General features: G+C 41.8%; 1 protein-coding gene across 1 annotated transcript in view; it reads left to right on the top strand.

The window, feature by feature from the left end:
• Positions 1–13,251, top strand: part of phlpp2 (PH domain and leucine rich repeat protein phosphatase 2) — a 32,471-nt gene extending 19,220 nt beyond the window's left edge. The window contains exons 7-19 of the mRNA XM_034581716.1: positions 1,279–1,425; positions 2,231–2,461; positions 4,436–4,638; positions 4,813–4,873; positions 5,606–5,701; positions 6,404–6,559; positions 7,886–8,086; positions 8,436–8,598; positions 8,687–8,817; positions 9,043–9,156; positions 9,753–9,947; positions 10,066–10,297; positions 10,928–13,251. Of these exons, the coding sequence (XP_034437607.1) occupies positions 1,279–1,425; positions 2,231–2,461; positions 4,436–4,638; positions 4,813–4,873; positions 5,606–5,701; positions 6,404–6,559; positions 7,886–8,086; positions 8,436–8,598; positions 8,687–8,817; positions 9,043–9,156; positions 9,753–9,947; positions 10,066–10,297; positions 10,928–12,205 (3,208 nt within the window). The 3' untranslated portion in view covers positions 12,206–13,251. The remainder of the gene's footprint in view (positions 1–1,278; positions 1,426–2,230; positions 2,462–4,435; positions 4,639–4,812; positions 4,874–5,605; positions 5,702–6,403; positions 6,560–7,885; positions 8,087–8,435; positions 8,599–8,686; positions 8,818–9,042; positions 9,157–9,752; positions 9,948–10,065; positions 10,298–10,927) is intronic.
• Positions 13,252–17,815: the final 4,564 nt, after the last annotated feature.

Raw genomic sequence — 17,815 nt, 5'->3', positions numbered from 1 at the left:
TGCACTGATAATGTAAACACATGCTCTCGAGCTCTTAAAGAGTGCTACAGAAAATCTGCTGTATCACTGCAGGTTTTCCACAGTTATGGTCACCAGCTTTCAGCTGTTTCAGTGTTGCACCATGACATGCTTTTTGTTAGGCCCTTTATATAGCACCAGGCCACCAGGCTCATCACACAGCTTATGATCTCTTCTCATTTAAGGAAACGAGTTCCACACAACAATTCAGCTTCATGTCCAGTTCTGCACTGGAAAGTAGGATTCATCAGTAGACGGATTAAGTGCTAATCATCTCCAACCCCTCCAGTCCCCGTTGTATCCCTCCAGCCGTAGAGCTCGGTGTGTGTGTGTGTGTGTTGTATTGCTGAATATATAACATGATGTCAGAACCTATTCTGCAACTTGCTAAGAAGAAGATTTACACCTAACTGTCTTGCACCCCTCTGTTGCTGCCTCCTGCTTGTCTGCATATTTAGTAAGAGGAAGCATGAATTAAAGGAAATGGTCTGTTCTTTGAAACGTGCTGTGATTCGTGGCAGCCACTTCCACCACTCACAGCACCTGAGATAACAAGAGGAATAAAATATAATATTAATGTGGATGATCTGACTGACTTGTGCACACGCACTGCACCACCTCATTCATCACCTCATTCCTGCATGTTGCACACATCTGAACTGGGTTGTGTTACCATTTGTAACAGCCGAGACCTCAGGTGCGACAATACATTTTCTGGACGAACAAACACACATCAGCAGAGTGCTTCCGATCCTCTTGTTGGCTTAGAGGCACTAAAGTGTACGACTGGTTGGTCTAAATCTAGAACCATCATTTGCTAGTAATACTAAGGCACCGGTGGGGGTAATTTTAATGCTTTTCCCATTGTGAACTCTCTCATTTCTTTTTTACTCTCATTACTTTTTTTTTAAGTGTCTTAATAACATGGTGCAAGCCTGAAGCACAAATAACAGCACAAAACTCCCACAGTCAAGACAGCAGCCTTTGATTGCTGTTGGGTTAAAGAAAGTGCTTTGCATTTTGTAAATGTACATTTTCTTTGACACAAGGACAATGCTACATCACAATAAAGTGTTTCCAGATTGTGGGCAATCGTTCCAGAATCATTGCACTACTTTATGTTATTTTTAGAAAATGAAATTGGCAACAAACCTTAATAAACAAAACAGAAAAAGTTGAGATGTTCCTTGTTTTTGCTGATTTCTTTGGTGTCACCCTGTAAATGCTTATGGTCCTCCATGCTGTTCTGTCTTTGTGTAGGTTTTCCCAGCTGAAGAGCCTGAACTTGTCTCACAACCGTCTGGGTGTGTTCCCTGAATGTGTGTGTGAGATCCTCACCCTGACCGAGCTCAACCTCTCCTGCAATAACCTCCACGTCGTCCCAGTACAGATAGGCAACCTTCAAAGGTGCGACACAGTGAGACACATTCACCGTGTACACACTGCAGAGTTCACACAGTAAACAATAGATACGTTGGGAGAGTACACACTTCACTATTTAAATAAGTTACTATAGCAGCACATGTGAAACTAAACCAATAGATGCCATAGGGGGTGAATCCTAAAGACAGACACACAGTGAAACCCTGCATTCATTGCAATTGTTGCCACCTTTAGAAGATATAATGAGAGTTAAGTTTTAAATGTGAAACTATACAGTCACACAGATTCCCCACAGTTGCATTAAGCAAAAATGTGAACATACTTAATTATAATATAATGATCATTTGATTATAATTTTACAATTTTACAAAAATCCAGTATTTCCAGTGCAAACCAACATAAGAGAAACAACCATGAAAACATAAAAAAATGTATTTCAGCTTATCTGTGTTCTTTCAGAATTAAGGAAGAGAATGAAAATGTCTTCGGTATCAACATTCTTATTCTTTAACTTCTTTTCTTAAATGTTATATTTTTTATTTCAATAATATTTTGTGATCTTGATCTTGAATTTTGTTCTCTCAGATTATTTTTTGGGATATAATTCATGTCCTTACATTTTGTTTTTATGAAGTCAGTGAAAGAATAAATTGGGTTATGCAATCAGACTAAGTCAGGATGCTAAATCGCTCTAATTTTCAAGCTGTGTATCCACTTGATGTCGGCTGTTTCCCTGCAGATAATGACTGTATCCACAAAGCGGATATTTTGTCCACTCTTTGAAGTAAAAGTAAGTAAAACATGACTGTTTTGACCTTTTGTCTTGTAGCCTGCAGACTCTGTCTTTGGATGGAAACCACCTCAGCTCCCTGCCCGAGGAGCTGGGTGGCCTGTCCCAGCTCAACAGCCTGGGGCTCTCCTTCAACAACTTCTCCCACATCCCTGCTGTGCTAGAGAGGCTGAGTGCAGTGGACAAGTTGGCCATGGCTGGGAACAGAGTGGAGACTCTGGAGTTGTGTACTCTGGCCATAATGAGCCACCTGAAAAACATCGACCTCCGGTGAGGCCCGGCCCCGAAACACACAGCTCCCAACCTCTGCATAGTTCATACTCTCTCTGTCTCTCTCTCTTTTCTAATCCTCTCATCCTTCTTTTCTCTCAACATTCCCATATGTCATTGTCTGGATAATGTACGGTAAATGTGTGATTTCGGCCGTATCAGGTTACATTCATACTACTTTTTGAATTTTTAAAACTATATCTGTCCACACAAACGTTTAAGCTCTGTATCAGTAATAAACCTTGTCCATACTATCACACCCGAAAACACATCACCGATCACTTGCACTGTGCATGTTGGTGTAAACAGGAAGCAGTTGGTGTCTACTCTGCAGACACAGGTTGCTTTGATACGGAAAATAATACCTTTGAGAAACAACAAGGGTGAAAAGTACGGTGAGGGATTTCTTTTCTTGGAGCGATGATGAGGTGAAACTGTTACTGACAGCCTTCACCGCTGGTAGTCGAGAGGTGACAAATAAGAACCAGGAAGAGATAGAGAATGCATCTTCATATCCATTAGGCGAGTTTTAGTGGGATGAGGGGGATAAGGGGGGGATGCTATCCTCTTCAAACCAAAATTCCATCCTCATTGATAACCTGTAAATTCTGCCATCTCCTCTCAGCGATCTCCACATCCCCTACCAGAGAGAGGGGCTGTGCGTGTGCATATAGAGAATTTGTGTGTGTAGATGAGCATCTGATAGTTAATGCTGCAAACTAAATCGTGGGATCCACAGTTTATTTTTAAATGCTGAAACCACAGCTCCCTTTGCCTCGCTCTACCTCTCTCTCTCCCATACAAACATGCTGATCGTCTGTCACGTACCCAACCACTCCTGTAACACTCTCCTTTTTACTTGTTTTGGTAGATGCCAGGTTTGCTGATCCCAAATGGGTTTTATTTTCTGCGTTACCTTGATTCACACCTATGCTCACACCTGGAAGCTGCCCAGAACTTCAGTCATATGTAGTTGTTGGCTTGGTAGCAGCTCCCTAGGAACAACTGGGGGCTAAGTGTCTTGCTCAAGGGAACCTCTGCTCTAGGTAATGATGGAGGGAAAAGCTTTGGTCATTGATTTTCTCACCAGTGTGCAGATCAGACCAGCTACGGCTGCTCCACTCACTGCCAGCTAATAATTCAACCCCAGGAGTGGAGTTGTGGTTTGGCAGTGGCAGGCGATATTTGTGAGGGCAAGGTGCGTCTGTGGTGGATTAGTGGCCTGGCAGCTCTCGTAAAAAAAGAGAAATTGTTGTTTATTAACGGGATGAATGAGGTCAGGGAGAGCACGGATCTCACAGTGGAGCACAGTCATAAACTCACACCCTTTGTTAGAGCTGAATAGTCAAATCTGAAAAAAAAAAGTTAAAAGAAGCTTCCCCAATGCATCTGTCATTAAAAAAAACACACACACACACACAAAATCTTTGATGCCACGAATAGATTTTCATACCCGAGGTAGTAATGTGTGTAATTAGCATTAAATGAGTAATTGTGTACTTGTAAATATTTTCAAATTCACATTAACTCTAGTATAACAGAGTTTGTGGATTTTTCTGACAGTAATTTTGCTCAATTATGCAAAGAAATGTGTGTTTTTGCTTCTGGGTACTGAAAACAAGATGATATATGCAGATAAAAAATAGCTTTAAGGTTATTCAGTGAAATTAATTTTATGACTGTGCATGGTCCCCTGTAACTAGAAATATGTTTTACTCATATGTTCACACTGGGAATTTTAGAATACAGTGCATTTATTATAGTAAACAGTAGTTGTATTTGCTTCCCAGTCACGTATTTAGACTATTTGTCACTGAAGATGGTTAAATAAAAAATACAGTTTGCATAGTGGACTTCCTGCACTGAAACTTTTGTTAAATGTCACCTTAACTTTCCGTTCAAAGGCGTTCACCTCTGCTCCTGCGGTAATAACCGATGATATTTAATCCCTTGTGCCCTCCTCTGTTAATCCAGGCTGAATGGGCTGCGCTGGGTGAAGAGTGAGAGTCCAGACGCGGTGAGCCAGGTGACACAGCTGGACCTACGGGACAACTGCTTGGCCACGTTAGACCTGAGCTCCATCTGCAACCTGGAGACTCTGCACTGCCAGCGCAACCAGCTGGTGACACTCACGCTCAGCGGTTTCACACTGCGCATGCTTCATGCCAGCAGCAACCGTGAGTCAGACAAGAGCGGCAAATCGCTGCTGTTATGGCCCGACTGTTTGTTTGACTGTGCGTGTCAGGCCTTTCTCCCCAGTGATACGTGCATCTCATAAACACACACACACACACATAAAAACAAATGGTCCCGATGTAGAGCTGCTGATTGCGCTTTTACTCTGTCCACAGGCCTCACCACAGTCAACATCTATCCAGTCCCTAACCAGCTGACACACATGGAGCTATCACAGTGAGTTCTGGTTGGGAATAATCTGTTTTTTCAACAGAAGTTCTGTGCTTTAATAAAAGTAGTTTGTCATCTAAAAGATGGTGTAGCCAAATTTGAATGATTAATTGTGTAATTGATAGTTAAACTCTTAAGAAGTGACGCCTCAGCTCTGTTGTGTCTCTTGTTTTTTTGTGGTAATGTTGAAGGAGAAGAACAATCCTGTCTACAATATTATAATAATAATAATAATAATAATAATAATAATAATAATAATAATAATAATGAGCCACAGTCCTCCTTTCTAATTGAGAATGGATTGACTTGGTATAGACGTTTGCCTTATACACAGAATTAACGGCTGCTTTATTTTATTGTATGTATTCAAAGCTGGGTGACTGTAGGTTTACTGTGTAATTATGTAGAAAATGCTACAGTATGTCAGGGCTCATTATGCGTATATTTGCCTCAAGCTGCTTTTGAACCAGATGCCAGGTGTAGAAAATATCTGTAGAATTTCCTTTTTCCACTCAACCTCCCATGTTTTTGTGAACATACAAAATCACATAATTTAATATTATAATAATGTACCCTGGAAAATATTAGTTTTGCCTCCTATTTACTCTAATGTCAACATCGTTTGCTCATCTGTACAGTGAAATGCAAGATGCCAACTCTGCTCAGTTTGAGGTTTGTGTGTGTATCTGTATGTGTGTGTGCGCTTGTGTGTGTGTGCGTGTGTGTGTGTTGAGACAGGAACCTTTTGGAGTACCTTCCGGACTGGGTGTGTGACTGCAGGAAAATAGAGATGCTGGACATCACACACAACCTCCTGTCTGAGCTTCCTTCCAGGTTATTGGCCTTTTTCTCTCACTAGTCCTGAACCTTCTCTGCTCTGCTTTATTTCTTATGTTGTGTAATATGAATTCATTCAGCCTTGTGTACCAAACAGCTGGCTATACCGTGCAGAAACAGGAGATCAGGAGTCTCAGTACACATGGTCGGGCTTTTTCATATCTCACGCTAATGCCAAACTGCTTTTCACGATGCCCAGTTGAAGATTTTGTGATGGTGGTGGAATCATGGAAAGAACAAGGGACAAAAAAACAGCTCTTATCAGTCAATTTGTGAAAAGCAGTATCCGTCTTCTGGTCGCAGCAGTAAAACGTGGCCTGCTGTAGTGCTTGGCTCAGACTCGCCATCACTCACTGCCAGCTCTCAGCCGAGGCATTTGCATTTGAATAAGACATGTGAGAAGCTCTTGCAAATGAGATAATATTCCTCTCTGCACTGTTCCACCTCATGACTTCTGAGAGGGTTTGAGGAGAGAAGAAAAGGCTGCTGGTCTGTTTGGGTAGCCAAGCTGCAAAGGTCATTGATGGATTAGTTAGCGTGTTTTGCCATGTCTGATAAATCCATCCTCTGCTTCACAGTGGTCCAGTCTGCACGGGGAGAAGATGTACTTTGGTTCTTTGCCTTTTTGTGGGGGGGGGCGCTGTTCTTTTTGTTCTTGTCCTAATCATGCTCTCTAATGTCTCTTCTGGCCTCGGACAGACTGCTCAACAGCTTGAGTTTGAGAAAGCTGCTGGCGGGGAACAATCGTTTGCAGAGAGTGCCTGACCTACTTGACCATGTCCCTCTGGAAGCCCTGGACCTCCAGCACAACAGGCTGGCTGAACTCCCTGAGAGTCTCTTTTACAAAGCCTTAAAGTGAGTCTCCCAACCCCTTTTCTCCCTTTTCTCTTTGTGTTTTTCCTTTCCGTTCTGTCCTCAAGTCTTTTTATGCCATTACTCGAAGTCCGTTCTCAGCTCGTTCCTCTGCTTCGAAACTTTTACTTGTATTGTGTTCCCTGCTGTGTTATAGCTGAATATTCATCGCATCTGACTGCTTTGGAAGTATAAAATATAGATTGTATGTTTCATCTCTAAAATAATGAAGTATATATTGTATGTACAGTGTCTATGTAGGGATTGTGGTCAAAATCAGCGGAGCATTTGAGACGGTAACTGGAGCCTCGCTTGCACTCCAATTTCCTGTGCGGTAAATCACTTAACACCCATTAGCAGTTCAGAAGCTCAAATGTACTTTACTGTCTCTAATGCAGAGACGTAATGGCAGTAACTGTTTTCAGCATGATGGGTTTCCTGATATCCTTTCCAAGAGCTGTGCAGCTTACGAGGGAGAGCGGTTACACTCAGGGCTGATGAAAACAGTATGAGTGTGGCTTCAGAAACCAGGTTTATCATATTCATACTTGTGAAGACACAGGGTGACGTCAACAGTCTTTCGAAGGCTGCAGAGGTATCACTGCCCAGATACTGCGATGCCTGACTTTGTTTTAAAGCAACAGTGGGATACGGTTCACTTGTTCATGGGCCTGAAGGACAGGTTTTATTATTGTTCAGTATGTGAACACACAGGCAGTAACTTAACAACAGCACAAGCACCACTGAAGCTCAAATTACTGTCCGTACTCTACGCAGGCCTATGTGGATACTTTTTAAGAGTATCCTGTCCTACCAACAAAACTATCTGTCCTCTATCCTTTTCACTGGTGGAGCTGAGGTCAGCTTCACTTACATCCAGCGTCTAATCTGTTTGTACCCACTTTGTCCTGGATGATTAAAAATGGATTCAGGAAGGGATAAACGGGCAGTGGTTGTCTCACAGGAGGTTTCTGGCTGGCCAGGTCCTTTCTGTGTGGAGTTTACATGTTCTCCACGTGTCTGAATGGGTTTCCGCCCATAGTCCAAAGACTATACACTATATATACTATAAATTGAATGATTGTTTGTCTCTATATGTCAGCTCTGGGATAGTTGTCGATCTGTCCAGGATGTACCCGGCCTCTTGCCCAAAATGAGCTGCTCCTTCCGACTCAAACAGAATTTGGGATCCCTAAATTTTTGCTTTAACTTCTCCAAAACCATGGCCAACAAGAAATGAAGGGTTGGATACAGTGTTGGATGAAAAGCTGGCGATGTTCTCTACTGTAGCTTTTGTCATTCTCTATTGTTATTTGTCTTTCCTCACAGCCTGAAATTCTTAAATGCGTCAGCCAATGCCCTGGAAAGCATTCCTCCTAGCAGCCAATCCGAGGAGAGCCTCAGCACGCTCCAGGAGCTCTACCTGACGGGGAACAACCTGAATGAGAACTGTGGTGCTCTGCTGGTTGGACACCAGAACCTGCGGGTCCTTCACATCGCCTACAACCAAATGCTCTCCTTTCCTGCCAGGTTTGTTGCTTTTGCTCTCATGTTAGTCAATAATTTAAATAAAGTGTTTGTCTTGTAATAATAAAAAAAAAAAATTAAAATCATAGTGTGGCTTTTTGTTGTTTTATTCTGTTTATCGTTTTCTCAAATTCATGGAATAATTCATTATATTTCATTGTGTCTTTTGTCCCTTAATTTATCACGTTTGATTGGATCCCTTCTTTGGCATCACTGATTGTCTGTTTTGTGTTTCTGCCATCATTCACTTACTGTCGTTTTATTTAACATCAAGCCCATGTACAGTGTCATGTTGTTGTACCCAGTGAGGTGATGGTATTATAATGTCCCTCTAATGTTTGTCTGTCTTTAGCAAGTTGAGTAAGCTGGAGCTGCTGGAGGAGCTAGATCTGAGTGGCAACAAGCTAAAGACGATCCCCTCCACTGTGTCCAGCTGTAAGAGACTGCACACCCTCATCGCACACTCCAACCACATTACTGTCTTCCCAGAGATCCTCAACCTGCCTGAGATCAAGGTCAGTTTTTTTTTTCCAGCCTGACTTGTTTGGTGTATGATAACATTTAGCCTGATTCAGCTAATGTGTCTTTTAAAAACATTTCTAGCTTGTAGATCTGAGCTGTAATGAGCTGACTGAGATCCAGTTGCCCGACTCGCTGCCTGCCACTCTGCAGGATCTCGACCTGACGGGCAACAACAGCCTGATGTTGGAACACAAAACCCTCAACCTCTTCAGGTGAGTAACAAAACCCTGACCCCGTTTAAAAAAAATAATTGGAAATTACTTCCTGAGAATGTGTCAATAGAAAATTAAGAACAGACACATTGGTTTTAGATTGTGTGGTTGTCTATAGACCTACTCGGAGTATATGGAGTAATTCTTGAAGTGAAACATGTATTGTGTATGTATGTTGTGCATCCATGCATTCATCCTTCTACTGTATTTCTTCTCCTTTTTCAGTCACATCACAACCCTCAAATTAGACCAGAAATCCACCACAACAGCAGGGGACTCATTGAGTGCCTCCACTCCATGGAACCATGGTTACTCTGAAATGAGCGGTCAAAGAAACAAGTGAGCACTGCTTTGGGTTCCTATGTGTTTTCTTTGTTTGCTTGTGAACATATAGAGCTACATATATAAAGTAATTGTTTTGCGTACAAGTAAATTACATTTCTTTCCCTAAATTAAGACACTTGACTATTCATTCAGTGTCTTTCTTGTCTACATGGGGTCTGGTTTACCCTGTAATTCTTTTGTCAAATATATAATAACTCTTTACAAAATGTTTTTGTGCGTTGATTTATTGTATAGATCTCTGTCTGGATGTTGCCATAGAAACACAGAGCAGATGTCTACAACTGAGTCAGTATCTGAATCATTGACAGGCACCTACATAGCTCTGGCATCAGGACAGTCATTGGATCTTTATTAAGCCTAGTTGGTGCAGTGGGGCCTAATAATTCTGTTGGATTTAATGCAATTTAATGCTTGTGCTAGTGCTGACAGCCCGGCTGTTCCTCCAGGATCATTGGCACCACAGGGGCCCAGACAGCAGCGTCTGATATCAGCTGTCACCCGCTTGACCCGGAGGAGCAGTGTTGCATGCTGAAGCGTTTATCTCTGAATGTAAGGTCTATTTGTTAAAGTGGATATCATTTTGGCGACAGGTTGTGTGTGTCTGTGCTGACTGTCGACCGGTTTGGAGACGGTGTGGAGGCATGTTACGGTATCTTTGATGGCGACCGCAATGAGGAAGTGCCTCGGCTGCTGCAGTGCACCATGGGAGATGTGCTGTGTGAGGAGCTTCAGCACTCCAGTATCGACAACGTGTACATGTGCAACACTTTCCTCACCTCACACAGGTAAGACAGATTTTTAGTTGGTCTTCATTAAACCTTTTTGTATCACGAAACTGCAGTGACTGCTGTGTGTAGCTGTAACTGGTGACTTTAAGAGTTTGTTTCTCCTGGAATGGGACAGGAAACTAGGAATGGCTGGACAGAAACTGGGTGCTTCTGCCTTGTTGTGTTACATCCACCATAAGCCTTCAGATCCGGGGGGCTACCTCAGCCTCACTGTGGCCAACGTGGGCACCTGCCAGGCAGTGCTGTGTCGGGACGGCCGGCCGGTACCTCTCTCTAAGGTTTACAGTTTGGAGAACTGCACTGAGGAGATGGAGAGAGTTAAACTCAGTAAAGCCATAATTACAGAGGTAATGAACAGCTCATATGTTTGTGTGTTTACATTAGAGCCATTATGTAGAACGTTTGATCAAATGCTAATGTGTAGCTTCATATTCTGAGGTACATGTAAGATAAGATACGATAAGATAAACTTTATTGATAGACACACTGAAGAAATTCACTTGTTACAGCAGCAGACAAATCAGAATGAGGTAGACGAAAGAATCAAAATGTAAAAAGTCTATAGAGAGAATAATAAAGGTTGAATATGTTATTGAGGAAAGTGCAATGGCACAGGATGATTGCCCGAGCATCTAAAACTGCATTTGTATAGATATGTGGATATTTGGTAGAGATATTTGGATAGATGTGTAGATTTGTCTATATATGTGCAGATTATATATATATATATTTATATATAAATGTAGGTATATACATGGATAAAAAGTGTATATTTTATATAGTACAACTATAGAAAATTGTATATACAGTGTATATATATGCAAACTGCCCTTTTCTGTTGTAGAGTGACATGAGAAAAACAGGGCAGTATTTAATTTTTTTATCGGATGGTGTTGTAGAGTCTGACAGCAGATAGCAGACTTTATTATGAAGCTTCACATTGATTCACAACTCTAATTGCACTTCCTGTTTTATAGGATAACAAAGTGAGTGGAGTGACATGCTGCTCTCGGCTGCTGGGCTGCTCTTACCTGTCTCCCTGGGTGCTTCCAAAGCCCTGGGTGCACACTGAGCCGCTCTGTTCCCAGGATGAGTTCTTGATCCTGGGTAATCGAGCTCTGTTCGAATGGGTCTCCTACCAGGAGGCCGTGTGCACCGTGCAGGCCGTGCGAGATCCACGTGCTGCTGCCAAGAAGCTGTGTTCGCTCGCCCAGAGTTATGGCTGCAAGGACAACATCGGGGCTGTGGTGGTGTCGCTGCATATCGGCGTGGACAGCTGCACCTGTGAGCCGCCAGTCTCCACCACTGAACCCCGCGGTGCCCCTCCTGCCCCTGCGCCTGTAACCGTGACCCCGGGCCCCAGTGAACCGGCCACCCTTTCATCCAGCAGTGGTGTTGTCTCTGAGTTCAGCAGTGAGACGTCAGCCTCAGAGGTGGGCAGTGAGGCGGGGTCCACCGCATCAGACGAGCACCAATCATCTGGGCCTGCACCCCGCCCAGAGAGACGGTGTAGCCTACACCCTGCCACCACGCTGTGTGGGATCATGGTGCCAGGCTCAGGTGGTTCAGGAACCCACCCGGGCCTATTCCAGCGTCAGCCCTCCTGTGCCACGTTCTCGAGTAACCAGTCCGACAACGGCTTGGACAGTGACGATGAAGCTCCACTTGAGGGTGTCATCTCCAATGGCAGCAAGCTAGAGGTAGAGGTGGACATTCACTGCTGTGCTTTCCAGCTACGGTCAGGGTCCACTGAGAGCGCCCAGGACTTTGACCTTGAAAAGCGTAACTCTGACTACCCCAACGGCAAAATGCGCAGACAGAACAGCGTGGTGGTTTCTGCCACAAACGGCTGCCTGCTGGCTGTATGTGGGAGAGAGATCGCTGACCTTAAGAAGTCCCCTTCCACATGCAGCTTGTTTGGGAAGAAGTTGTCCAATGGCTCTGTGGTGGCTCCTGAGGACAGTCACAATCTTATTGAAGTGGCCCTGGAGGCTCCAAAGAAAAAGTCTGGTTACTTCAATGCCCCAGCACAGCAGGACCCAGAGGACCAGCTGATTGTTCCACCAAGTCTGGAGCAGGAAGTCAGGGAGCAGTTAAGAGGCCAGAGCCCTCTCGTCTCAGGCTCCTCCATAACACCCTCCTTCAAAGAGCCCGTGTGGGATCATCCGCACCCTCCTGCATTTCCCTCCAACATGGTTCCAGGTCCAGGCCCAGCTCCCTTTCTACAGCAGGAAGTCTACGATACTGCCCTCTAGGGGGGGACACAGCAGAGCGGCATGTGGCTGCAGTTCTGTGAACGTGCCATTCCAGGGAAGAAGAAGAGATATTTCTCACACGTGTGGGATATTCCAATTCAAGTTGCCATTCAGATCCATTGCGAGGACAAGACAAACCTGTTGGACCTTGACAGTCGTCATCAGCGATGTGGTACCATTAAGTCAAGGTCATGGACTACTAGTGAGTATCCAAGAAAAACAGGGGTGACCAAGTTTCTACTTCATAACAGGATGTTGTGAAAAAGATTGCAGGTTACTATAGAGTAAAACAAACCTGACCTGACATGGGGTACCTCATGTGTGTAAACATGTCAGCAACATTTCCCTTTACTTGGAAAGTCAAGCAATCTGGAGGGTGTGTACGGGAAGATGGTGTTCAGTGAGGTCAGATCTCCTCTCCGGGGACTCTGTGGTCTCTCAGGTCCTGGAGAAAAGCCCTGTGACTGAAACTTGAAGAAGTGCCTACGATCCAGCCTAGAGCTCCTCCACGTCCAGGCTGTGTTTAGGGATGTGAGCTTGTTAGTTAGGGACAGACCGTGTCTCCGAGAGACCAGCGCTGGCACAGCTTTCGCTCTCCTCCTCTTCCTGTGGCTTACAAAGGGAACACACAGTATAAATGCTTGTAAGGCTCATCGGATAAGAAGAGGCGAGGACAAAATAACTGCATTTACATGGCCAGAACCATTGCAGTCATGTTTTATTTTTAATAACCCCACACAATATAGATAGAAAATCTCCTATATCAGATAAATGAATTATACACACTCATAATCAGCCTCTAGCTGATGTAGTGTGCTTGAGCTGCTGACACTGAGATTGAAAGGTATTTCCATTTAGAGCAATGTATTTTTGAAAACTGACAATTATAATATAAACGTCATTCAACTGTCGTGAGCTGATGTGTCGTGGATTCAAAAATCCTTTGATCAGTATAATCTGTGACTCACTTGGTCATATTCAAAACTACACCGGAAAATAAAAGTTTAATTTATTTTCTTATGACTTAAAGTATTGAATTTAAACATTTAAAAACCAAAACAACAGAGAAAATAAAGAAGGATATAGAATTATAACATATATAATATTTGAAGAATACTAAAAGATAAATGAAAACATATATAAAACATAATTAAGGTCAAGCAAAATAGCATTTAAAAAGGTAAATGGTAAATCTGTCTGAAGTCAACATGTTAGATGTCCACTCATAGTCTTGAAAGGATGAGTGTTTAAATATTGTCCCTGTAACAGTGTCCAAATAATCATCTCATTTAATTTATTATTTTTTAACAAACCAGTTGAGGCACAAAACTAAAATATTCCACTGTGTATTGTTACAAAATGAAGGATACATGCAATATTTTTATGTATTGCAAATTATGAAATATTTTCCTTGGTACTAAGATTGTACATTTTAGTATTTATCCAAACTTTGGAGGCTGCTTCACTTTTACATGTCTAAACATCCACCCACGTCCCTGGGACCTGCTGACATTTTAACTTCTCATTTCAAATCTTTTTCTTCAGCTCACCTCTCCAATGCACAACCCAGATGATTGTCAGTGTGCGTTATTGTTATGTTTTTGTCTGGTTTCCTGGAAGATCTGGTCTGTGCACACAAGGTGTCACACATTTTGCAGCAGATCCCACATTTCTAGTTGGAATTATAGAAGCAGGTTATCCCTTTATATAACTTGATATAGCTTCTCTTGGTCACTCAGACACATTGCATCGATCCTTATTCCTGATCTAGAGACAATGTTTCTGTAGGATTCAGAGGATTTGCTCTATTTTCTCTATTTAGTTACACGCTGTGTTTTCCTAATTGTTTTCTTAAAATATGTTGGACCAATCATATTCATCTCAGTTGAAAGGGGGTTGTCAAAAACTACATTACTAACATTACTGCCCCCACCTTGTGCCAAAAGAGAGGTCAGCTCTGCTGCTCGGCTGCTGTGCTCATGACGGCCATACGTTTGGTAATAGCTCGTGGTTTCTACATTAGATGTATATTTTTATGTAGCACTCCAACTTGGTAGTGGTGCAGTTCTGGCATTCCTCGGCTGAAACCCAGCTGGACCTTTCAGTGTTCCCTTTAAGCCTTAAAGTAAAACACGACTCAGTGTTTTTAGAAGGAGGAGCCCCCTTTGATTCATCCACTCGTGTTCAGTGTGTTACTGAACTCTTCAGCTCTGAGCAGGAGGTTTTTTTATTAAAGCAAACCCCCCCCCCCCCCCCCCTCGCTCCTTTTGTCTTTGCTCCACAGGAATGAGTGATAAGTCGCTGCTGAAGCCTTAATTGATGTGTGAGTCTGAATCTTTTTCCTGTTATTTAAAAGTTTGGTCTCTTGAAAGGAATAAACACTGTTAAAGGCACTTTGTACATAAAAAAAAGTAGTGATTTTAATATATGAGATAGTGATCAACATGGTGTGTTGGGATTATTGGGGCTTCCCTCAGCCCAACATATCACCTCTTCTTTAAGAATACATAGCCAGTGAGAATGATGACAATGTAAAGTGACATAACAATTCATTTACGATCGTTTTTAATATAATGAATCATTCCCATTTTAGTAAATATGATTTAGTTTTCTCTCAGTTTCATCAGAATTTTGTCTTGACAGATATTTAAAGTTTCAACATCAGCACCACAAACAGCAGCGTCCTTAACATCACTAACACTAAAGCAATCTGACTCAGTAAAAACTAAATTATTGGGCCCCCTTCTGGCTGAAAATGAGGACACAGTTATGTTTACCATTATTTATGTATCTAGATACATACATATCTTTATGTATGTATTTATATATCTAGTATTTATAGTTGGATCAAATATTGAGCTAATTGATACCTTACCAGTAGAGCTACATGGAAATGGTTTTGGAAATCTCTCTTCATTTAAGTAGTAATAAATAATGTAAAAAAACAGTAGCATAAAAAGCTCACATCGAAGCACTGTTAGTTTCCTCATTATGCTTATTCATGATTCACTTATTTCAACTGAAGGTTCTATTTTCTTTTTCTAAATTCACCAGTGGGAATTTAAGGCTAATCGTTTATTTCCAGTCACTTTATTGATCAGTGTCTGAGATGCCAAACACCCGCGACTCTGTGTGGTTCTGACTGTTGCCTTTCACCCACACACGTTATCCGGTGTCTGGACTGATGTCGGTGAAACACTGGGGGCCACCGGGGGTGCACCTGCCACAGGCCACAGGAGGAGCTAGAAAGAGCTGCAAGACAAATGATTGTGAATATTATTAGTACACGTCTGAAACAAAGTTTGGGAAACTGAGCTGTTTATAGTGAGTTTGGAGTTGGAGAAGTTAAACTTTCCTAAAGGTTTCATACAAAGTAGTGGTGTTTGCAACAGATGTTGCCAACTCTCCCATACAAATATGCAAAGTGTGTATAAATATAAATGTATACCAGAGCTTCATTTTCCATCACCTGAATCCACAAAAATCATTTTTTTCAATTTGTCTGAAAATAAATATTGACTGATGTGTGTATGTATGTATGATGTATGTGCTTTGTATGTAATTTGCTCCTTTATGACTGTGTGTTTTCTTTTTGTGCTCATTTGCAGTGTAGTTTTATTATTCTGGGCCAAGTCAGGCGTCGACTGTATCGCACATTTCGTGCTCCTCTAAAACCACTTGGGTCACTTTTTTTACACATCTGTTCGCTCACTGTACATTTCTACTGTCCGTCTCCTGGCTGCCATCACATATTCACCTGCGGTCCTGTCTCCTGTACATTTCCAACATGAAGCGTATTCCATGAAACAAGCCATTAGGATCTTAATCAGTGTGCATGTACATATGCCAACAGTGTGCGTAGATACAGGAAGAGGGAGCACAGGGTACAGTGCATTGAATTGAAATATTCCCTTTAATTCTTAAGTGGAGGGGTCCAGTGGTAAAAAGCTCATCACCCACCTTCCTGCACCAAATTTTGAAAAAGAGTAGGCCACAGCGTCTGTGTTTGGTTTTTTTTTACCTGCGCATCATTTACTACGTGTAAAGGATAATTTCCTGTCTGCACAACATAACTCGCTCCTTGTACAACTACAGTCTGTTGCAACATGTCTTTTATGTGTATGTAAAATGAAGCTTAAGTGCACACGTACAGTAAGTGTATGCATGCTCGTGTGAATAATGGACCGACTGTAATTCCGTGTGAACGTGGTGAATGGAACCGATTGAAGAGGCTTTCCAGTTGTTTAACATGTGACCAAAGTAGCCGTTGTTCGATTTCACAGTTCCTTTCTCTGCATTATTTTCTAGAAATGCTTGAATATTTTTTTCACAATGCCAAGAAGCCGACGTTTATTTTTGTACCTCATTGTTTTCATGCAAATCTATATTTCTCTCTCCACCACAGAATCTAAAGTGACTGGGATTCCACATAAAACGGTTTCTCATGACGGTACTTTTATTTCAAGGTACTAATTATAACTGTATTTACTGTTCAAAGCATGCCCTAAATATAAGTCATGTTAAACACATACAAAATGGGTTTTATTTGTACAAAAATGGAATCATATCTAATATTTTTGGGGGTTTGTATTTTAGCAGGCAGATTGCTGCTAAACTTTTAGGTTTATGTTTAATGATTTATTATTTAGTAGAAGGACTAACAATGTTCACTTTCGCTGTGTGTCAGACAGAACTGTACTCCCTTGAATTTTGAGAGTGGAAGGTAGTCGTCGTTTTATTTGAAATGCTGCTATCTTTAGTTTTAAGCAGACGAGCTGTTTTTAAATTAACTTTAAGCCAAGTAGCAATAAACTTTTTACTGTGATTTGTTTAGTTTTTTTTTGTCCGGTGTCCATTTTGCTCACCATTCCGTGATGATTTCATGCCAATAAATATGATCAAAGTTACTGTCTTTGGTCAGTATAAGATATGATGTGGATTGTAGTGTGTTGTCATTCATTTTAAATACCCACACTATGTAACAGGAAGGGATATTTGCCAAGGTCCCTATGGATGGGATGTTCTTTGTTATTCAGTTATGATAAATGCACAGAAAACGGTTCTCAGGTCAAGAAAATGAATCACAGGAACAATCAAGGTTAACACTGATGTCATGAATAAATTCCTAAACACAATATAGAACTGTGTTCTATTGGAGAAGTTTAGAATTAGGTTTAAACAGGAAGACTCTTGAACAAAATGTGACTCTGCTTTGTTCAAATTGATTCCAAGAAAATGAAAAGATACTGTCGCTCAATAGCGACACTGATAACTGCACATTTTCCCTCATCAGTGTGTATCAAGATTCACTTTGAAGGATTAATGATCCACAGACTGTGCTGAGATCTATGGAATCCACAATAATTTAGTCGTGGGGTATAAGTTATTTTACCTATGAGATGTCGGCCTGTAGAACTTGACCTGGGGAACAAATCAGCCAACCTCGTCCTTAAAAGTAAAGACAAATGCTGATATACTTACACACCCTATTCCAGAGGGAATTAAAGGACATTAGAAGTAAATAATAAAATGCTATTTGAGTTTTTTATTATAACTTCACAGTTACACAAAAAAGATAAACATGTATGTAAACTGGTTAAGAGGTAAAAG

This window comes from Hippoglossus hippoglossus, chromosome 3, assembly GCF_009819705.1.
Source record: "Hippoglossus hippoglossus isolate fHipHip1 chromosome 3, fHipHip1.pri, whole genome shotgun sequence".
Taxonomy (NCBI): Eukaryota; Metazoa; Chordata; class Actinopteri; order Pleuronectiformes; family Pleuronectidae; genus Hippoglossus; species Hippoglossus hippoglossus.
Note: the sequence above shows the minus strand (reverse complement) of the source record. Positions and strands in the feature narration are given on the sequence as shown.